Here is a 22827-nt window from a genome sequence, read left to right on the forward strand (position 1 = left end):
TTGTTGAGAATTAATTAACCATATGTTACTTGGTTTATTTCTGGACCCTTTTCTGTTCCATTGACCTTTATAGGTCCATCCTTATGCCAATACCTTCACTGTTTTGATTGCTGTAGCTGTATTTTAAGTCTTGAAATGAGGTAATGCAGGTCTTCTAACTTTGTTCTGTATTTTCAGAATTGTTTGGCTCGTCCAAGTCCTTTGCATTGCCATATAAATTTTACAATCAGCTTGTAAAAAAAAAAAAGAAAGCCTGCTGGCATTTTAAATAGGATTACATTGAATCTATAGAACCATTAGGGGAGAATTGCCATGTTAACAATAACAAATCTTCCAACTCAGGAACATGGTCTGCTTTTCTATTTATTTAGGTCTCCCTTTATTTCTTGTAGCATTTTATGCTTTTCACCATGCAGGCCTTAACACAAATTATGTCAAATTTATCTTTAAATATTTCCTCTTTGGGGATGTGATTATAAATGGAATTTAAAATTTTTAATTTTCTAATTATTTTGTCTAGTATGGAAAGTAATTGATTATTGTATATAACTTCATCCTGTGACCTTACTAAATTTACTTATTATAGTAGTTTCTTGGTAAATCTTTTGGGGTTTTCTATGTATGCAGTCCCATTACCCAAGAATGTAGTTTTATTTCCCCCTTTCTAATCTGTGTTCCTTCTATCCCTTTCCTCATTGCACTGGTAAAACCACCAACACAATGCTGGATAGAGGCAGTTAGTGCAAATATTCTTGCCCTGTTTTGTATTTGGGGAGAAACATTTATCCTTTGATATTAACAGGTTTTGTACATGCCCTTAATCAGATTGAGGAAAAACCTTTCTCTCCCTGTTTTGTCAAGAGTTGCTTTTTTTGTTGGTTGGGCTTTTTAGCTTTTTTTTTTTTTTTAAAGATTTTATTTATTTATTTGAGAGAGAGTGAGAGACAGAGAGCACGAGAGGGAAGAGGGTCAGAGGGAGAAGCAGACTCCCTGCTGAGCAGGGAGCCCGATGTGGGACTCGATCCCGGGACTCCAGGATCATGACCTGAGCTGAAGGCAGTCGCTTAACCGACTGAGCCACCCAGGCGCCCCGGGCTTTTTAGCTTTTTATTTTGAAATAATTTTAGCCTGTAGAGTAATTGAACAAATAGTACATAGAATTTTTGTATACCTTTCACCTAGCTTTCCTAATGTTAATGTCTTATAATACCTTAATACAATTATCAAATCCAGCAAATTATCATACAATAATATTAACTAAACTACAGACTTTATTCACCAATTCTTCCACTAATGTTCTTTTTATGTTCCAAGGTCCAGTTCAGGCTCCTATGTTGCATTAGGTGTCATGTCTCCTTAATCTCCTCAGATTGGTGACAAAATTGTCTTACCTTAATTTGTCAAGAGAAAATGTCAGACAAACCCAAGTTAAGGGACATTCTACAAAAATAACTACTACTCTAAAATGTTACAGTCCTGACTTTATACAATTTTGGCAAGAATACCGTATGGTGATGTTGGGCCCTTCTTAGAGCATCATATCAGGGTGTATATCATGTCAGTATGCCTTATAATGTTAATCTAGATTGCTTAAAGTGGTGTCGGTCATGTTTCTCCACTATAAAATTGTTTCCCGTTGTAATTAATAAATATAGGGAAAGATGCTTTGAAACTGCAAATACCCTATTAATCTGCAAGATTTTTCCACCAATTTTAGCATCCCCTAGTGAATCTTGCTTCCCCAATTATTCCTGGGTTGTTTGCCTACTGGTGATTTTCTATTTCCATCAGTCCTTGTACATTTAATAGTTGAGATTCTCTAAGGCCCCTTCTCCATCATTTATTTTATTTAATTATTTATTTATCAATGTAGACTCATGAATATTTGTTTTATACTTTGGGTTATAATACAGCACTATCATTATTTTGTTGTTCACATTGTTCCAACTTTGGCCATTGGGAGCTCCTTCCCTTAGCTTCTGTCATTTGACATGCCCCATCTTTTTTTGATCACTTTCTTTACAATTTGTTACCACACAGTTTTCATGGCTTTTGTATTTTCCCTGCCTCAGCCCTGGAATTAACCACTTCTCCAAGCAGCATTAGTTCCTATTTTTGGAGAATGGTTCAGAAACTAAGAACTGGGTGCTAATTGTTACTGCTTCTAGGCTCTCTCTTAAAGTTTTTGTCATGGATAGGGTTGGAACTTTTTCGTATCTTTTTTGCATCTCTTAAGGTGATCAATTTTTTTCCTTTATTGCTGTAATATGGTGAATTACACTGATTATTTTCAGACATTAAAGCAATCTTGATTCCTAGAATAAACCCCTTTGTCATGATATACTTATCATCCTTTTGATATATTGCAGGATTTATTTTGTTAAGGATTTTTATATTATGCTTGTGAAGAATATCTTTAGTTTTCTTTTCTTGAGATGTCTTTGGCCCCATTAAATGTGTTGGGAAATGTCCCTTGTACTGTTTGCTGAAAGAGTTTGTACAGACTTGGTGTTATTCCTTCCTTAAATGTTTGATGAAATTTACTACTGAATCTGTCTCAGCCTGGAGTTTTCTTTGTGGCAAGATTTTTAAATTACAAATGCAGTTCTTTTGGAGATAACAAGACTATGGCTCTGGATTTATCCCTGGGGTGGAGGTGTGGAGGCTGGGAGGGTTACTCTGATTGGCCCAACTGGTCACAAATCCATCCTTGTGACTTAGAAATCTGTTATCAGAAGATAATGTCATATTTACAGGGCTCCAGAGAAGTTATCAGCCAACTTAGTCACTTCAGTTGGGTTTACTATACTCTCCTCTGTATTCCAAGCCATAAACATAGAAATAGTTGGTTAAACAAACTTTTTTCCTAGTGATATTTATTGAGTTGGACTTTTACCATTCTCCCCCTGCCCCACCACTTACGAATTAAAAAGTTTTTATGGGCCTGTGGGGCCCTTCATGATCAACCTGCTGCCTAAATCTACAACTTCATCTCCATCCCTTCATCTGTATTACTCTTTCCGTTTACTTATCAGGTACCAGCTCTACTGGCCTTTGTTCATTTCCTTCCCCAGAGATATCAAGCCATTTCCCTTCTCAGCCTCTTTGTACTTGTATTTCATTCTATCTGCTTAAAGTACTCTTTTCTTAGCTTTTCATATGGCTTATTCATTGACATCTTTATAGCCTAAGCTCACTTGTCAGCTCTTCAAAAAGGACTTTTTAAACTATCTTATCTAAAATAGACCTTCCTGGGGCTCCTGGGTGGCTCAGTCGGTTAAGCGTCTGCCTTCGGCTTAGGTCATGATCCTGGGATCGAGCCCCTCATCTGGCGCCCTGCTTAGCGGGGAGCTTGCTTCTCCCTCTCCCTCTGTCTCCCGCTCCCCTTGCTTGTGCTCTCTTTCTGTCTCTGTCAAAAAAAAATAAAATAGACCTTCCTTTTTTATTACATAAAAAAGTGGTTTTTTGGCTTCTTTCATAGCATTTATGAGAATCTGTAATAATTTGTTCTGGTTTTTTGTTTATTTTTTTATTGACTCTCCTTGAATGTAAGTTTCATAAGAGTAGGGGACCTGGTTAATCTAGGTCTAGTTCTTGGCAGTGTTGTGTCCCTAGTTCCTATTATATCATAGACACTTAATATTTATATCTTGTATAAATGAATGGGTGCAAATAGAAGGTATTAATTTTTGTTTCCTATATATGTATATGTAGGACACCTGTTTCATTCATTTACTTATTCCCCAAATACTCATTGAATACATATTATATATACAATATTGGTCTAGATGCTTTATATACATATGAAATCTGATTTTGAGAATGAAAGGGGATATTATTAATGTGATGAATTATTAAAAATCAAATTCTTCTATGGTATATACTAACAGTCTTTGGCAAGCATCTCTCGTATTCATGGATAGGAAACAAGATTCAGAAAGACATAGGCCAGGGTTTCATAACTATTCAGTAGTATACTAAACCCACATTTCCTAACCTATTTCCATATTTGTCCCACATCATACTGCCTTCCCTGTGACTTGCTGCTTTAAAATTTTATTTTTCTTGTATTAGGGATTCAGCATGCATAATGCTATTGAGGCTTGAAAGATCAGCTCCTTTGCATTTCTCTGAAAAGCATGTGACCTGGCCTCTCTGTGTCTGTTTTTGTTTTTTTTGTTTGTTTGGTTTTTGGTTTTTTGTAATGGGATCGTAGCTGTCCCTTTATGTTACATGATTTTCGGGAAGAATGGCTTAAGAGTTAAGGCATTTTACAAAATTAAAAGCACCTAAAAAATCTGAAGAATTTGTTTCATATAACTTTTCAAAAACAGGACTGTTGTATAAAGCAAGTTACACTTAAACAAACAGATCAGTTACAGTACTGAGAATTTGTTTTGTTTTCATTCCATTGACTTCAGCAGATGCGATTGTTATCCTCTGAGATGGCACACATATCTATATTGTAGTTGTACACTTAGGTATAAATATGTCCATGAGCAAGTAAAGAATTATTATATTGTCAGAGGCTTACCTTTTCTCTGCCAACAGTTTTTCTTATGACCTTTCTTTCTTAGCCTATGTTTAGACTATCAGTATTTTGAATTTTTTTAATTCAGCAGCCTGGTCATTTAGGTTAGGTGATCCAAAGTTGTGGTAGGGGAAATATTTTACATAGGCATTTTATTTTATTAATTTATTTTAAAGATTTTATTTATTTTTTGACCGAGAAAGACACAGCAAGAGAGGGAAGACAAGCAGGGGAGTGGGAGAGGGAGAAGCAGGTTTCCTGCCTGCGCCGAGCAGGGAGCCGGATGCGGGGCTCAATCCCAGGACTCTGGGATCATGATCTGAGCTGAAGGCAGACGCTTAACGACTGAGCCACCCAGGTGCCCCTCTGGTTTTTTTTATTTTATTTTTTTAAAAATTGAATGAGAAATGATATCTCTCTTTATTTTTATTTTTTTTAAGATTTTATTTATTTATTTGACAGAGAGAGACAGCCAGAGAGAGAACACAAGCAGGGGGAGTCGGAGAGAGAGAAGCAGGCTTCCCGCTGAGCAGGGAGCCCGATACGGGACTCGATCCCAGACCCTAGGATCATGACCTGAGCCAAAGGCAGACGCTTAACAACTGAGCCACCCAGGCGCCCTACATAGGCATTTTAAAAACAATGATAATGGTTTCACTTTTTGTTTGTTTCATGATTTTAGCCAGATTTCTCTGAGGTCCCACAGCTAGTAAAAGCTGAGATGGAAACCGAGGTCCTCTGATTGTGTTGCTTCTGCGATACTGCACTACCTCTCTAAACCAATTCTTACAGTATCTATATCAGAGTTGCTAAGATAATGCATGTAAAAAGGCTTTGTAAACTGTGAGACATGTCTGTATAAAGCAGAACATAATGAGGGTTTTAGGAGTAAAAAAAACCTTTTATATACACTGTCAGTTTACATGTTTTAAATATAATTTGAAATACTTTTGATGCTAGGATAGTCTTTGTGAAATTAAATTCTAATTTTATTAATGAACCATGACCATATTTGAAAAGTATGAGACATATGATCACCATAATTTTTTTCTTTTAAGATTTTATTTATTTATTTGACAGAGAGAGAGAGACAGCGAAAGAGGGAGCACAAGCAGGGGGAGTGGGAAAGGGAGAAGCAGGCTTCCTGCTGAGCAGGGAGCCCGATGGGGGACTCGATCCCAGGACCCTGGGATCCTGACCTGAGCTGAAGGCAGATGCTTAACGAATGAGCCACCCAGGCGCCCCATGATCACCATAATTTAGTGACTTTTACGAGTAGTGGCTTTATCCCCCACATTTTTGTAATCATATATACATTTATTATTTAATAAATAGCATATGACTCCAATTAAATGGATGGTCAGATTATAACATCTGTGAATGGGATAATATAATAGACGCCTAGTATTCAGGATTTGACAATTAGCTTTCTCAACTATGTATGAAACCTAAAGGTTCATGATGTATAGTTTTGTTGAGATACAAACTTGAATGTTACAAGCTAACGAGCTGGTGTTGAGGAAGTCACTTGGCTAACAAGTATGTAGAACCTACATTTACACTTCATCTTCACTTCTTTGTTCATATTTGCTGCTTGTTGTTATTTACTTGGTACCTACCTGAAATGATTTATACATACACATACATATGCTTTTGTTTCTTTGTGAAATACCACTCCATGGGGAAAACACCATTATAGGTAATGCCAGTATTCTATATATTTTTTATATTTATATATTTTTTATATAAAGGTAATGCCAGTGAAGTGAGCCTACAAAAAGTGGTGCTCCTAAGTCAAAAAATGGGAAGCTTATGGAAGAAGCTACATGTATTAGTAGTAGCCATAAGTATGGGAATATGCAAAGATCTGGAGATAAATCCCTTATCTATCTTAGGGGTCTTTGGTATAATACGTAAATTTTTAACATGAGGACTGGTAGCATTTGATTATTTCACTGTGTTACCTATCATTTCATTCGTGGGATATTTTTAAAATTACATGTCAAAGCCCCATTTGTCTCAGGTGGTGCAGCTGTCTGCCATATTGAAATATGCCATATTGAAATACCCTGAATAATACTTTTCTTATTTTTATATTCATGTGTTAATATAGTTTTACAAGGCAAAATAATCTAGTTTGGAGCTTTTTTTTTTAAGATTTTATTTATTTATTAGAGAGAGAGAGAGAGAGAGAGCACAAGCAGGGGGAGCAGCAGGCAGAGGGAGAAGCGGGCTCCACCCTGAGCAGGGAGCCCAATGTGGGGCTCGATCCCAGGACCCCAGGGTCATGACCTGAGCTGAAGGCAGACGTGCAACCGACTAAGCCACCCAGGCGCCCCTCTAGTTTGCAGCTTTTATACAGAACTCATTTTTCTTCACCTGGAGCATACTGAAATCAAATCTATCTTCAGTTGGTATATGGCTTTGTTATACAATAAAACTTGAATTGGAGATGCTCTGCTATAGGGAGGAATCTCCAGATATATGTTTGCACAATGTGACATATATATCCTCTTTCTGCCCCCCTCCTGTGGAAATTTATAAATTCACTGTTAACTCTGATCGATATTTTATTAATCTAACAAGTATCTGTTACTCATTTACTCATTCATTTATCAAGCATTTAATGAGTGTCTCCTGTGTGCTAGGTACTACATTAGACTCTAGGGAGTCAAAGATGAATTAGACTCAGCCTCTGCTCCCTGGGAATTCATTCTGGTTGGAGAAATAATAAACATAATTATGGTATTTTGTGAAATATTGTATTTTTAAAGTATTAAATAAGATAACATATATGAAAAAAACTTTGTAAGCTTTACAAATTTAAGATATTTTTCTTCCACTGCATAGTACAATGTCTGATATATCTTAAATGCTTGTTTATTCTTGAATGAAGTGATAAAGAACAAAGAACAAGGAAAGCATAATATTACAGTATAAAGAAGAATTAGTTCTGCCCAGGTGTATAGGTGATGGGAAAAGCTTCACAAAGGATGTGACTTTTTGAGCTGAACTTTAAAAATATAAGCAATTTATGTTGAGAATCAGGTAAAGGGATTCCAGGGCAAGAGAAAGGCTAAGACCTGAAAGTGCCTTGATCTATATCAGCCATGTATGTGAAGGCTTATACAGTTTACAAGATACTTTTGTTTACATTATCCCTTTTGAGCCTTATGAAAATTTTGTGTAGTGAGTTCATACAGCCAAGCAGTTGAAGGCTTGACTAGAACCCAGGTCCTAAGGTGTGAGAGAGAACAACTAGCCATTTTCTTCTTTATAGTTTCATGAATGTCATGATTGCTAGTATACTGAATTTCTGTGGTTGTATTTATGAAAGAACTGTTTTCTCAGTTGTAAGTAAGTGGGAGAGAAACATACATAAAATAAAAAGTGTAGTTCCATTTTTATTTATGTAAGCAGATTAGCATATATTGATACATGAGGGGTTTTTTTTAGAGGTTTCAGAAACATTGGAAAATGCTTCTTTTTTTTGGAAAATGCTTCTTTAATATTTCATAGATTCTTTGTGACTCAGGTAGTATGTTGGGATCTTCAATCTTCTTAAACCATTTATCTAAAGAACAGACAATGGAAACGGCCATCCCCACATTCTTAAACTTTCTGTTTCTGCTATAGTTGAACAAATCTGTTGACAAATACTTTTTGCACCAAAATATTTGGTTAAAATACTTTGAACAGGGAAAAAGAAACAAAAACTTATCCATTTATTCTTGATTTCCTCTTGTATGTATATTGTATGTTGTATGTAATCAGGACATTGTGGTATTGGTGAAAGAATAAATCCATCAATGGAACAGAATAGAAAGTTCAAAAATTGACCTACACAAATATAATCAACTGATCTTTGACAGAGAAACAAAAGCAATTCAATGGAGAAAAGAGTTTTTCAAAAAGGTGCTAGAACAACTGGATATCCACATGTAAAATATATATATTTCTATATATATATTAATAAAGACACTGACCTTTCACATTTCCCCAGAATAACTCAACAGATCCTAGACCTAAACGTAAAATACAGAACTATGAAAAATCTAGGTGATGTTGGGTTTGGCAGTGAGTTTTTAGATGCAACACCAAAACACCATCTATGAAAGAAAAAACTGATAAAATGGATTTCATTAAAATTAAACACCTCTGCTTTGCCCTGCCAAAGATAGTCAAGAAAATGAAAAGACAAGCCACAGACTCAAAATATTTGCAGAACACATATCTGATGGACTGTTACTCAAAATATACAAAGGACTCTTAAAACTCAACAATTAAAAAAAAAAAAAGTAGGCAAAAGATCAACAGTTCATCTGAGAAGATAAGCAGATGGCAAATAAGCATATGAAAAAGTGTTCAGCATCATGTCATTAAGGAATTGCAAATTAAAACAACTAGATACCACTATATACGTATTAGAATGGCTAAAATCCAAAACACAGCACCAAATGTTGGCAGAGATGTGGAGCAGTAGGAACTCACCAGTGCTGGTGGGAATACAAAATGGTACGGCCACTTTGGAAGCCAATTTGGCAGCTTCCTTAAAACACCAAATACAGTCTTACCATATGATCAGCAGTGACGCTCCTAGGTATTTATCTAAATGAATTGAAAACTTATGTCCAAACAAAAACATGCACAGAAATGTTAATAGCACTTTACTCGTAACTGCCAGAACTTGGAAGCAACCAAGGTGTCCTTCAGTAAATGAACAGATAAACTACAGTGGAATATTATTCAGTGATACAGGAAGTAAGCTAGCAAGCCCCAAAAGACATGGAGGAGCCTTAAATACTCTAAAGAAGCCAGTCTAGAAAGGCTACATACTGTATAATTCCAGCTATATGACAAAAGGCAAAACTATAGGCAGTAGAAAGATCAGCTGTTGTCAGGTCTTCGGGGTGGGAAGAGGAGGAAGAGTAAGTAGGTGGAGCACACGGGACATTAGGGCACTGAAGCTCTTCTGTATGACACTGTGATGATGGATACATGACATTATGCATTGATAAAACCTGTAGAACTGTACAACACAGAGAGTGAACCCTAATGTAAATGATGGAGTTTATTTAATAATTATCAATATTGGTTCATCAGTTGTAATAAATGTACCACACTAAAAGATGTTAATAATAGGCTGGGGAGAATGGGTATGTGGGAACTCAGTACTTTCTGCTGAATATTTCTGTAAACCTAAAACTCTTCTAAAAAATAAGCCTACTAATTTTTAAAAAATGGAAAAAGTGACTTTCCAAGAACTCACTGCTAATAATTTAGCTTTTACTGTTCTTTTTTTTTTCCTCCCTCAATTAGAATTGAGTCTGTCAGATGCTTTACTTTTTGTCCTTAGGTAACTTCATGTAATTATAAAACAAAATTTCTGTGCCAAATAAACCATAAAAAAAAACAAGTAAAGATATTCTTGGTCTACCCAGACTGGAAGGAAATAAGCCACCATATTAATGAAATAGGGATTACAAATAATTTATCTTTCATCTTTGTTTTTCTGTATTTCCCAGATATTATCTGTAAAATAAATATTTGTTAGTACTAAAACAGTTTTTTGTAGCCGACTGCAGCTTAATTGTATTCACTTAACATGTTTTAAGAGATATATATACAGGGGTACAGGGGTGACTCAGTCGATTGAATGTCCGACTCTTGGTTTCAGCTCAGGTCATGATCTCAGGGTCCTGAAATTGAGCCCCACATCGGGCTCTGCACTAAGCTCAGAGTCTGCTTGAAATTCTTTCTCCCTTTCTCTCCCTCTCCTTCTGCTTCTCCCCCTGCTTGTACTGTCTCTCTCTCTCTCTCACTCTCTCTAAAATAAATAAAATCTTTTGGGCGCCTGGGTGGCTCAGATGGTTGAGCGTCTGCCTTCGGCTCAGGTCATGATCCCAGGGTCCTGGGATCGAGTCCCGCATCAGGCTCCCTGCTCCTTGGGAGCCTGCTTCTCCCTCTGCTTCTCTCTCTCTCTCTCCCTCTGTCTCTCATGAATGGATAAATAAAATCTTTAAAAATAAATAAATAAATAAACTTGTAGCCTTCCTTTAAAAAAAAATAAAAAATAAAAAATAAAATAAATAAAATCTTTTAAAATATATATATACAGAAATAAATAAGACATAGATCTTAGGGGTCTAAGTAAAAGACTGCATCACCACAGTGTTTGATGTAAATGATACGATTGGTTGGTGACAGCCTCACCAATTGCAGTTTACAAAGGGATTAATTTTAAAATTGTTATTTATTATGTACTTATTCTCTTATTTATTTATTATTTACTTATTTACCAGAATAAAAGAGTATTCTAATTAGGTATTATCTAAGTGATTTTGCCAAATTCTTTTATTGGTTTAAATTGCTTTAAAATATGTGCTTGAAATCCCATTTTTATTCCCGAAATTTGTGCCATTTGCGGTATGTGTGTTGGGGGAAATGAATTATTATTAAAAAGAGAATTATTTTAATGTGGCTTTAGTGATTCCTCCGTACAGTAATTGTTGATGAAACTTGGCTCATTGTTTTCAACTAGTTTAAATTGGTCTTGAGAGAAATAGAAACTTGTTGCTTAATTGCAGACTCCAAATGACTTTATGGAATGCCTCTGAGCTATTATGAAGTACTGGTTTAAGAAGGATAATTCCACTTGATTGTATATGTTATGCCCCAAAGGAAAGCAATTTTAAAATTCGACTTGTGCTAGATTATGCCATCTTTATGGAGCCACTCTGTTGTTGAATTGGTATCCACACTATCCAGGATGGTTTTAATGAATGGTGTTTATCCAGTGGAGGGCTTAGCTTAAATGAATAAGGTCTTGGAGACTTTGGGCAATCTGAGAAGAAACTTAAAAATCACTGGACTTCTCTGTCTATGCCACTATATAAACTAAGGATACCACAGGGAGGGAAAACCTCCTTCCTCCATAGGGTAGAATATTTGGGATTATAATTTTAGTTTTCTATGTAAGTAAAGCCTGTTAGTTTGGTTTCCTTTTCAGGGGAATCCAGCAAACTGTTTTCTTTGACTGCAGTTCAGATGATGCTATAAAATTACCATTATATGAAGATAAATTGTGAATTTCAAATATATAAAATGACCTATCTCGATGAAAATGTATCCTTTTAAGACCTATTATTGAAAATCTAGTTTTGGGGCGCCTGGGTGGCTCAGTCGTTAAGCATCTGCCTTCGGCTCAGGTCATGATCCCAGGGTCCTGGGATCGAGCTCGCATCGGGTTCCCTGCTCCATGGGAAGCCTGCTTCTCCCTCTCCCACTCCCGCTGCTTGTGTTCCTGCTCTCGCTCTCTCTCTGTCAAATAAATAAAACCTTTAAAAAAAAAATCTAGTTTTATACAAAAAAAAATGGAGAAGGCATGAGTATTTGCCTCGTAAGATTTTTAATTTAATTTATGTAAATAGAATGGTCTTATTACATTTAAAATATGACTTAAATTGGCCAAAATGTTACTTTAAGGAACATACTCATTACATTAAAAAAGGATTATATCTGTGTGCTACAAACAACATCAAAGAATTTTCTTGCTATGAAATGACCCAGATAGTTGTTCCTTAGTGGCCATTTCAACCTCACTTTTTTTTTTTTTTAAGATTTTATTTATTTATTTGACAGAGACACAGCGAGAGAGGGAACACAAGCAGGGGGAGTGGGAGAGGGAGAAGCAGGCTTCCCGCCGAGCAGGGAGCCCGATGCGGGGCTCCATCCCAGGACCCTGGGATCATGACCTGAGCTGAAGGCTGATGCTTAACGACTGAGCCACCCAGGTGCCACTCAACCTCATTTCTTCAAGGACATTATCTTTGAATAGAAAACATAATGACTTTGTTTTCCGATCAAAGTCTAGTAGTTAGGCTGATTTATTAGCTAGTGTAGTGAACTTTAGCTCTGACATCTATAGTCGAGAACAGATACAAAAGAAATGCTATTATATTTTCAAATCTTACAGAAATCAGATAATTGTAATAATGAAGTATATCTGGCTGATTTTCTGAAGATTTGTGTGAAATGCTTAGCTTTCTATTTTTTTCATTGCTGTCTAGGCAGATTCACTTGAGTTTAGTTAGATAGAAATGTATTGTCCACACAGTAGTTTCTGTTGCTTTTTTTTTTTTAACACTGATTCACCATTGTATACTACTTAAGGTATGTATCTTTATATTCAGTTTAACTTGGAATTGGGTTTGTGTTATTATCGTATGATTTCACTCATGTGGAATTTAAAAAACAAAACAGAAGATCATAGGGGAAGGGAGGGAAAAATAAAATAAGATGAAATCAGAAAGGGAGAGAAACCATAAGAGACTCTTAACTATAGGGAACAAACAGGGTTGCTGGAGGGGAGGTGGGTGGAGGGATGGGGTAACTGGTGATGGGCATTAAGGAGGGCACTGGATGTAATGAGCACTGGGTGTTATATACAACTGATGAATCACTACACTGTTTAAATAAAATAAAATTTAAAAAAAGAACAAGAATCTAAATTTAAAAAATACCTAGTTTTAAAACTATTTTCCAGAGTACATTTAAATAAAAACTTTAAAATTTTACATTTTACATTCCTGCTAATAATGTGTGAATGATCTAGTTTCTTCATATCCTCATCTGCATTTGATGTCACTTATTTTAGCCATTGTGATAGCTGTGTAGAGGTCTCTCATTTTGACTTTAATTTCTATCTCCCTAATGGCTAATGATCTTGAACATCTTTCCATGTGCTTATTTGTGGTCTTTCCTCTAGTGAAATGTCTCTTCATGTCTTTTGCCCATTTTCTAATGGGATTTTTTTTTTTTTACTGTGGAGTTTTGAGAATTCTTTATATTTTCTAAATACTAATCCTCCATCAGATATGTGGTTTGCAAATATTTTTTTTCTCAGCCTGTAATTTGTCTCTTCATCTTCTTAACAGGGTCTTTCCCAGAGCAAAAGCTTTTAATTGTGTTGAAGTCAAAGACTTTTTTTTGTTGTTGTTGTTCCCTTAAAAGTTTTGTGATGTTATGTTTTACATTTAAATCTATGATCCATTTTGAGTTAATGTTTGTGTAAGATGTGACACTTGGGTCAAGGTTCACTTTTTTGCCTATGCATGTCTAATCGTCCTGACACGATTTGTTGAAAGGCTCTTTTTCTGACATTGAATTGCTTTTGCATTTCTGTCAAAAATCAGTTTGAATTGTTTACTGGGTACAGTTTTCTGTTAGGGCGATAAAAATGTTTTAGAACTAGATAGAGGTGGTGATTGCACAACAATGTGAATGTACTCTAAATGTCACTAAATTATATACTTTATAATGGTTAATTTTATATTACATGATTTCACTTCAGTTTTTAAAAATCAGCTCTTAGGGTGCCTGGGTGGCTCAGTTGGTTAAGCGACTGCCTTCGGCTCAGGTCATGATCCTGGAGTCCCGGGATCGAGTCCCACACTGGGCTCCCTGCTCAGCAGGGAGTCTGCTTCTCCCTCTGACCCTCCCCCCTCATGTGCTCTCTCTCTCTCTCTCTCTCTCATTCTCGCTCTCTCAAATAAATAAAATCTTTAAAAAAAATAAAACAAAAATCAGCTCTTAGATATCCACCTCAAGTGTTATTATGAGATCCAAATGAGAAAAAAATTAACTGGACTTATTTGTGTGGGACTATTTCTGTTCCATTGATCTCTGTGTCTGTCCCTCTGCCAGTATCACACAGTCTTTTTTCTCCACAGTCTTGATTACCGTAGCTATGTAATAAATACTGAAATTGGGTAAACTGATTCATTTATTCTTTTTTCAGAATTGCTTTAGCTATTTTAATTCTTTTGGCTTTCTTAAAAATTTACAGTAATCTTGTCTATATCTAGGAATTGCATTAAATTTGTGAATCAGTTTGGGGAGAATTGACATCTTTACTATGTTGAGTTTTCCAATCCATGAATGTGGTGTGTGTTTCCATTTATTTAGGTCTTAGATTTCTTCATCAGTGTTGTATAGTTGTCCTATACAAGTTCTATACAGGTTTTGTTAGATTTACGCCTATGTTTTTCTTCTTTGAACAGTTATAAATGGCATTGTCTTTTTAAGTTTGGTGTCCACATGTTTTTTGCTAGTACATAGAAATACAATTGATTTCTGCATGTTTATATTGTATAATGCAACCTTGCTGAACTCACTTATTCTAGGAGTTTTTATATAGGTTATCTGGGATTTTCTATGTAGACAAGCTTATCATCTGCAAATAAAGTTGGTTTTTATTTCTTCCTTTCCAATCTGTATGCCTTTTATTTCCATTTGTTGCTTTATTGCATGGCTAGAACTTCCAGTACTATGTTGAATTAGAGTCACCGGTGAGAATGGAGTTCCTTGCCCTGTGCCAGATCTTACAGAGAAGTGTTCAGTCTTTCACTGTTAAGTATAATGCTACCTGTAAGTTTTTGTAAATACCCTATCAAGTTGAGGAAGTATCCCTCTATTCTTATTTTTCTGAGAATTTTTCTCATGAATGGCTGTTATGTTTTGTCAGAAGCCTTTTAGCCTGTTCATATATGGTGGGTTACATTGATTTTTTAATAATTTTTTTAAAGTTTTTAAGTTCCAGTTAACATACTGTGTACTTTAGTTTCAGATGTACAATATGGTGATTGAACAGTTCCATACAACACCTGGTGCTCATCACAGCAAGTGCAGTCCTTAATCCCCATCACCTATTTAACCCAACCCTCCACCCACCTCCCCGCTGGTAACCATCAGTTTGTTCTCTATAGTTAAGAGTCTGTTTCTTGGTTTGGCCCCTCTCTCCCTCTTTTTTTACCCCTTTGCTTATCTGTTTTGTTTCTTAAATTACACATATAAATGAAATTATACAATGTTTGTCTTTCTCTGACTGACTTATTTCACTTAGCATAATATTCTCCATCTACCTCCATCCATGTCATTGCAAAGATTTGGCAAGAAATGCCAATTTGGCATTTTTTCTTTGTGATATCACATTTGGCAAAGAAATGGCAAGATTTCCTTCTTTTTTATGGCTGAGTAATATATATATAAATATTCATACACACACACACATATCCAAGACTAGATACCATTCTCATCATTTACAGATAAACTGAGACTGAGGGAAGTAACTTGATCATCGGTCACACAGTTAATAGCAGAAGTGGGATTCAAATTCAAGCAGTCTGACTTCAGAAATTCGGCTCTCACTATCTCAGTAAATGATAGCTCTCTTCCCTTCTTTCTCCACAGTCAGTTTTAGTTTCCCTTACTACTTCTAGATTATGACTTGCCTCTACTTTAATAAAAATCTCTACTCTTAAGGTTCATTCCATCTCTCTATCCTTCCCCTTTCCTCTCATCTAGCAACCTCCATGTCACTGGAGGGTCTCTCCATTCTAAATTTTATCATTCTAGGAAGCAATTTAAATAGCTACAGAGGACAGACTATCCATATTCTAGACTCAACAGTTCTTTGACCCTTCACTCCAAAGAATGAACATATGAATGCTCTTATAATTTCTTTAGTCTTTCTCAGATTTGGTAACTTCTTTCCTTGTTCATAGTCATCATTCAATTTTTGTCTTTTTTTTTTAAGATTTTATTTATTTGAGAGAGAGTGAGTGAGAGAGAGAGGGAAAGAGCACACAAGTGGGGGGAGGAGCAGAGAGAGGGAGAAAAAAATATATATACATTCCACATATAAGAGAGATCGTGTATTTATCTTGCTCTGTCTTGACTTATTTCACTTAGCATAATGCTGTCATGGTCCATCCATGTTGTTGCAAAGGGCAATATTTCATTTTTTTTTACCACTGAATAATATTTTATTGTATATATCACAATTTCTTTTTTTTTTAAAGATTTATTTATTTGAGAAAGTGAGAATGAGAGAGAGAGAGAGCACATGAGAGAGGGGGGAGGGCCAGAGGGAGAAGCAGGCTCCTCGCTGAGCAGGGAGCCTGATGCGGGACTCGATCCTGGGACTCCAGGATCATGACTTGAGCTGAAGGCAGTCGCTTAACCAACTGAGCCACCCAGGCACCCTATCACAATTTCTTTATCCATTCACCTGTTGGTGAATTTAGGTTGTTTCCATATCTTGGCTTTTGTAAATAATGCTGCGGTGAACATGGGGATGCATATATTTTTTTGAGTTAGTATTTTTGCTTTCTATTTTTTGCTTTTTATTTCAGTTCCTAGAAGTGAAATTGCTGAATCATGTGTTCTATTTTTAGTTTTTTAAGGAAATTCTATACTGTTTTCCATAGTGTCTGCACCAGTTTACATTCCACCAGCAGTGCACAAGGTTTCCCTTTTTTCCACATCCTTCCAACACTTGTTATTTCTAGTCTTTTTGAAAATAGCCATTATAACAGGTATGAAGTGATAGATCTTACTGTGATTTTGATTTGCATTTCCCTGATGATTATGATGTAGAGCATCTTTTCATCTATCTTTTGGCCATTGGTATGTCTTTTTTGGAAAAATATTTATTCAGGTCTTACGCCATTTTTTATTCAGATTGGGTTTTTTGGTTTTGTTTTGCTACTGAGTTGTAGGAGTTCCTTACATATGTTGGATGCCTCTTAGCAGATACATGATTCACAGATATTTTCTCCCATTCAGTAAGTTGCCTTTTCATGTTGTTGATTGTTTCCTTTGCTGTGCAGAAATTTTTTAGTTTGGAAAAAAAAATTTTTTTTTAGATTGATGTAGTTCCAGTTGTTAATTTTTGCTTTTGTTGTTTTTGGTGTCAGATACAAAAAAATCATCACCAAGATCTGTGTCAAGGAGCTTACTTACTGCCTGCATTTTCTTTTAGAAGTTTTATGGTTTCAGGTCTTATGTTCAAGTCGCCAATCCATTTTGAGTTAATTTTGTGTAGGGTGTATGATAGTGATCCAGTTTCATTCTTTTGCATGTGGCTGTCCAATTTCCCCAGCACCATTTATTGAAGAAACTGTCCTTTCCCCATTGTGTATTCTCAGCTCCTTTGTCATAAATTAACTGACTTTATGTGTGTGGGTGTATTTCTGGGCTTTCTGTTCTGTTCTATTGATCTAGATCTGTTTTTATGCTAGTACCATACTATTTTAATTACTATAACTTTGTAGTACATAGTTTGAAATCAGGGAGCACGATGCCTCCAGCTTAGTTTTTCTTTCTCAAGATTGTTGTGGCTATTCATGGTCTTTTATGATTCCTTACAAATCTTAGGATTATTTGTTTCATTTCTGTAAAAAAAAAAATACCATTGGAATTGTGATAGGAATTGCATTGAATCTACATATTGCTCTCGGTGGTATGGACATTTTAACAATATTAATTCTTCCAGTCCATGAGCATGGAATATCTTCCCATTTATTTATGTCTCCTTCAGTGTCTTTTATTAATGTCTTGTTTCCAATATATAAGCCTTTCACCTCCTTGGTTAAATATATTCCTAGGTATTTTGTTCCTTTTGTGCAGTTGTAAATGGGATTTTCTTAATTTCTCTTTCTGATAGTTCATTATTAGTGTATAGAAACAACAGATTTTTGAGTCATGGGTTTTGTGTTCTGCAACTTTACCGAATTCATTTATTCTAACAGTTTTTTTTTTAAAGATTTTATTTATTTGAGAGAGAGAGAATGAGAGAGAGAGAGCACATCAGAGGGGATAGGGTCAGAGGGAGAAGCAGACTCCCTGCCGAACAGGGAGCCCGATGCGGGACTCGATCCTGGGACTCCAGGATCATGACCTGAGCCGAAGGCAGTCGCTTAACCAACTGAGCCACCCAGGCGCCCTATTCTAACAGTTTTTTGATTGAGTCTTTAGGGTTTTCTCTATATATAAATACATGGCTGTACGTAATATGTCACCTGCACATAGTGACAGTTGCTTCTTTCATTCCAATTTGGATGCTTTTTATTTCTTTTTCTTGCCTAATTGCTCTGGTTAGGACTTCTGTATTGAATAAAAGTGGCAAGAGTAGGCATCCTTGTTTGTGATCTTGGCTTTTAGCTTTTCATCGTAGATAATATTAGTCATGGGCTTGTCCTATATGGGCCTTATGTTGAGATACATTTCCTCTGTACCTGCTTTGTTGAGAGTTTTTATCATAAATGGATGTTGAATTTTGTCAGATGCTTTTTCTGCATCTGTTGAGATGATCGTGACTTTTATCTCTCATTTTGTTAGTGTGTTGTATCCCATTGACTGACTGTAGATGTTGAACCATCTTTGCATCTCTGGAATAAATCCCACTTAATCACAGTGTATGACCCTTTTTTAATGTATTAAATTTGGTTTGCTGACATTTTGTTGAGGATTTTTACATCTGTGTTCATCAGGAATATTGGCCTATACAGTAGTCCCCTCTTATCTATGGTTTCACTTTTCATGGTTTCAGTTACCTCTGGTCATCTGTGGTCCGGAGGCAGGTGACGTTCCTTCTGACATATTGTCAGAAGGTCAGTAGTAGCCTAATGCTTCTGTTCATTCCCCTCACTTCATCTCATCACATACGCATTTATCACCTCATATTATCACAAAAAGAAGGGTGAGTACAGTACAGTAAGATATTTGTGAATGAAAGATGACATTCACATTACTATTATTATAGTATATTGTTACAATTTTTCTATTTTATTCTTAGTTATTTTACTCTCTGTGCAGAATTTATAAATTAAACTTTATCATAGGTATGTATGTATAGGGAAAAAACAGTACACATAGGGTTCACTGCTCTCCATGGTTTGAGGCATTCTCTGGGAGTCTTGAAACGTATCCCTCATGGATAAGGGGAGACTAGCAGGGAGCTTGCTTCTCCCTCTCCCTCTGCCCCTCCCCCTGCTTGTGCACTCACTCTCATACCATCTCTCTCTCTCTCTCTCTCAAATAAATAAATAAAATCTTTTTAAAAAAATGGTTTGGGGACGCCTGGGTGGCTCAGTCGGTTAAGCAGCTGCCTTCAGCTTGGGTCATGATCCCAGGGTCCTGGGATTGAGTCCCATGTCGGTCTCCCTGCTCAGCGGGGAGTCTGCTTCCCCCTCTTCCTCTGCCTGCCACTCCCCCTACTGAGTGCATGCTCTCTTGCTCTCTCTCTCAGATAAATAAAATAAAATAAAAAATGGTTTGCTGAGATTCCTGCATCCTAAAATGTCTTTTTTTTTTGCCCTTCAATACACTAAAAGGCTCTAATGAGGACAGTCAATCAAACAATTGTGTTGAACAAGGAGATATTAACCCAATTCTAGTTAACCACTCCCTCTTTTGTGAGTTTATGACGACCTTACGAAGACACCTGTCAGCATGTATTGTCTGTCTCCATAGTAAGGTCTGTAGAAGTTAGTACCTTATCTTTGCAGCCCCTGTCTGACGCAGTTCTCTTCCAGGGCACTTCCATACACATCCGTTACCAAAATAAATGCATACTTATCAATAGAATTCACCAGAGCAGTGAGTTTATATGGAAATTTATATCAACTTTATGCTTAGAATTAGTCCATAGTTACTGAGAAACTACTGTAATAATAGCAAAAAATACTTGGTGTTTACCGTGTACCAGGTTCTGTTCTAGTCACTATTATATATAAACTTCTCTAATCCTCATAACAGATAGGGCTTTTTTTTTTTTTTTTTTTGCTTGTCTGTCATTCCCATTTTACAGGTGAGAAAATTTAGCCATAAAGTAATTTACCTAATGTCAGATAGCTAGTAAGTAGTAGAGACAGCATTCAAAAGCCACATAGTCTGGCTCTTAATTCCTCCACTATCTTTGTAATTTTTGAAAAAAAAAATTTTTTTAAGAGGGGGAGAGGGGTGAGAAGGAGCAGAGGAAGAGGGAGAGAGAGAATCTTAAGCAGGCTCCATGTCCAGCACAGAGCCCAACTCGGGGCTCCATCTCATGTCCCTGAGATCATGACCTGAGCCAAAACCAAGAATCAGATGCTTAACTGGCTGAGCCACCCAGGCTCCCCAAGTTATTTTTGAAATTCTAATCACAGGGCTTATATAAGGTATTTATGACATTTTTTAAAGTTCATCTTTGTCCCCTAATTCCTGCATAACTTAGATTTCCTGGTCCACTACTTTATTATGAAACTCCAATTATTAGTTGATACAGCGAACTTAGAAATTCTTTTGGAAAGAAGTAGTTAGAAAAAAATATGCAAGTATTCATTTGAGAACCTGCTGTATACCTTGCACTGTGCCAAAGGGATGCAGATATCTAGGAGCTCTCCTGCTTGCTGCTCTACAGCAGCACCTTTACCAATGTTGATACCTGTGAGTTCTTCCCTAAAATAGACTTCTTTCTTTCCAGCGTGTGATGCATAAAGCAAACATTTTACAGATCAAAGGTGCATTTAGTGTCTTTATTCACATTCTTGAATTGTAAAGTTTGTAGGCTGAAGTTTGGTTTCGTTTCTAAAACAAAACAAAAAAATGTTTCCCAAAGATGGAAGGAACTTTAAGGTGTAAATAATTACTACTTATAGGCATCAGAACTATATTTCCTTATCAGTTGGTTGTGATTCTTAAGTTTTGAATAGATGGTGGTGACAAGTTTGAGCTATCTAGATTAAAGAAGTTTCATTTCGTTACACTGTCATTAAAACTTCTGTCTTTAATCATCAAGTATCTCTGTGGAAGAAATAGATTTAAGCTAACAAATACAAGTAAGATGAAAATTATATATGGTAGATGAGTTAAATTTATTTGAGAGCCTAGAATATTCTCCAGATGCTTTCAAAAGTCTTGTGTATTCTGTTTATATAAGCGGCTGAGAAGTTAATCTCTAAAATGTAGAAAAATTGGGGCACCTGGGTGGCTCAGTCATTAAGCATCTGCCTTCGGCTCAGGTCATGGTCCCAGGGTCCTGGGATCGAGCCCCGCATTGGGCTCCCTGCTCGGCAGGAAGCCTGCTTCTCTCTCTCCCACTCCCCCTGCTTGTGTTCCCTCTCTCACTGTGTCTCTCTCTGTCAAATAAATAAAATCTTTAAAAAAATAATAATAAAATTAGAAAAATTAAGTACAAGTTTTAAATGTGCCTTAATATTTCAGAATTTTAATTTCCATTTTATTTGCAGCTCCGATCGTCTGATAGAAGAGACAATAAGGTAGGAAAAATTTTGTTTTACTTTAGTGTGTTTTTTGTTTGCTTGCAACATAAATGAACAGATTAGGTTAACCCTGTAACTAGAGTTAAAGTTAATTTATCATTCTTAAAGATGGGAATTTCACTAGATTGTGATGTATTTTTACTGCATCCTTCTCTTATCAGAGACATTTGAAGCCCAAAATATTTGTTTCTAGAATTAAGCTGATTTACCAAGGTGAATTTTTCTGATTAATTCATACTCAGTACTTTCAGCTTCAGTTTTTTCATTCTCACTTTTTAATGGAAAACCATCTTAGATGTGTGATTTGGTAAGTGTCTTATTTATACCATTTATGTAGATTTGGTTTCTGTCACAGCAGCTGCAGAAAATCTTCTGCAGTAAGATTTAGTATTGTCTGTAATAACACTGAAGTAGTTTATTGTTTAAGGTAAGGGACATTTATTTGTTGGTTTGAACTGCTTAATTCTCTAGGTTTGGTGAATTTTTAGATACTATCTTATGACAGTAAAAAAGTAAATGAACTAGATCTGATCTCTACAGTTTAGAATTCAGCAGTGTCTAAAGCATTTTTCAGGAAAGGTATAATAAAATACATGGAAACATCAACAAACATATGTACCTTTACCTGAGGCTGTGGTATTGTGCTCAAGTGCTTTACATGCTTTATTTTATTTAATTTCTTCAATAACCCGTGAAATAAACAGTATTCAAAACAAAAAAGAAATTAAGGTAAGTAATTTGCCTGTGATCACATGACTGATACATTGTGTTGAGGATTCAAATCCTCAAATCCTCAAATCTGAATCTATAATTCTAGAATCAGAGCTCTATCTAAATGACTATTATATTTACCACCTTATAGAAAGAGTACAGGCTTTGGAGTGTGATTTGGTTTGTGCCACTTACCAGATCTCTGGTCTTGGATAAGTTACTCCGGGCCTTCATTTGTTATGTGTTTAAAAACAGGGATTGATGATAATACCTACCCTAAAAGATTATTGTGAAGATTAAAGATAGTATGAGGTAAAATGCCTAATACAGTGCCTGGCTGATAGGTAGGTAATCTGTAAGTAGTAGCTGTATTATTAATGCAGACTTTTTAAAAACTTTTTATTTTGATATTTCAGATTTCAGAATAATTCCAATAGTACAAAGAATTCCCATATACCCTTTACTTAGATTCCCCACCTT

The 22827-nt window shown here is 35.9% G+C and overlaps 1 protein-coding gene across 2 annotated transcripts in view; it reads left to right on the top strand.

Moving 5' to 3' along the window:
- The window catches only part of GOSR1 (golgi SNAP receptor complex member 1), a 64118-nt gene that overhangs the window by 26633 nt on the left and 14658 nt on the right, over positions 1 to 22827 (top strand). For both annotated transcript variants that reach the window (XM_028109187.2, XM_028109188.2), the window contains exon 7: positions 21604 to 21633. In XM_028109187.2, the coding sequence (XP_027964988.1) occupies positions 21604 to 21633 (30 nt within the window). The remainder of the gene's footprint in view (positions 1 to 21603; positions 21634 to 22827) is intronic.

The sequence above is a fragment of the Eumetopias jubatus genome, unplaced genomic scaffold, assembly GCF_037043125.1.
Source record: "Eumetopias jubatus isolate StellerSeaLion01/CBP00866 unplaced genomic scaffold, mEumJub1_p1.0 scaffold_10, whole genome shotgun sequence".
Lineage (NCBI taxonomy): Eukaryota > Metazoa > Chordata > Mammalia > Carnivora > Otariidae > Eumetopias > Eumetopias jubatus.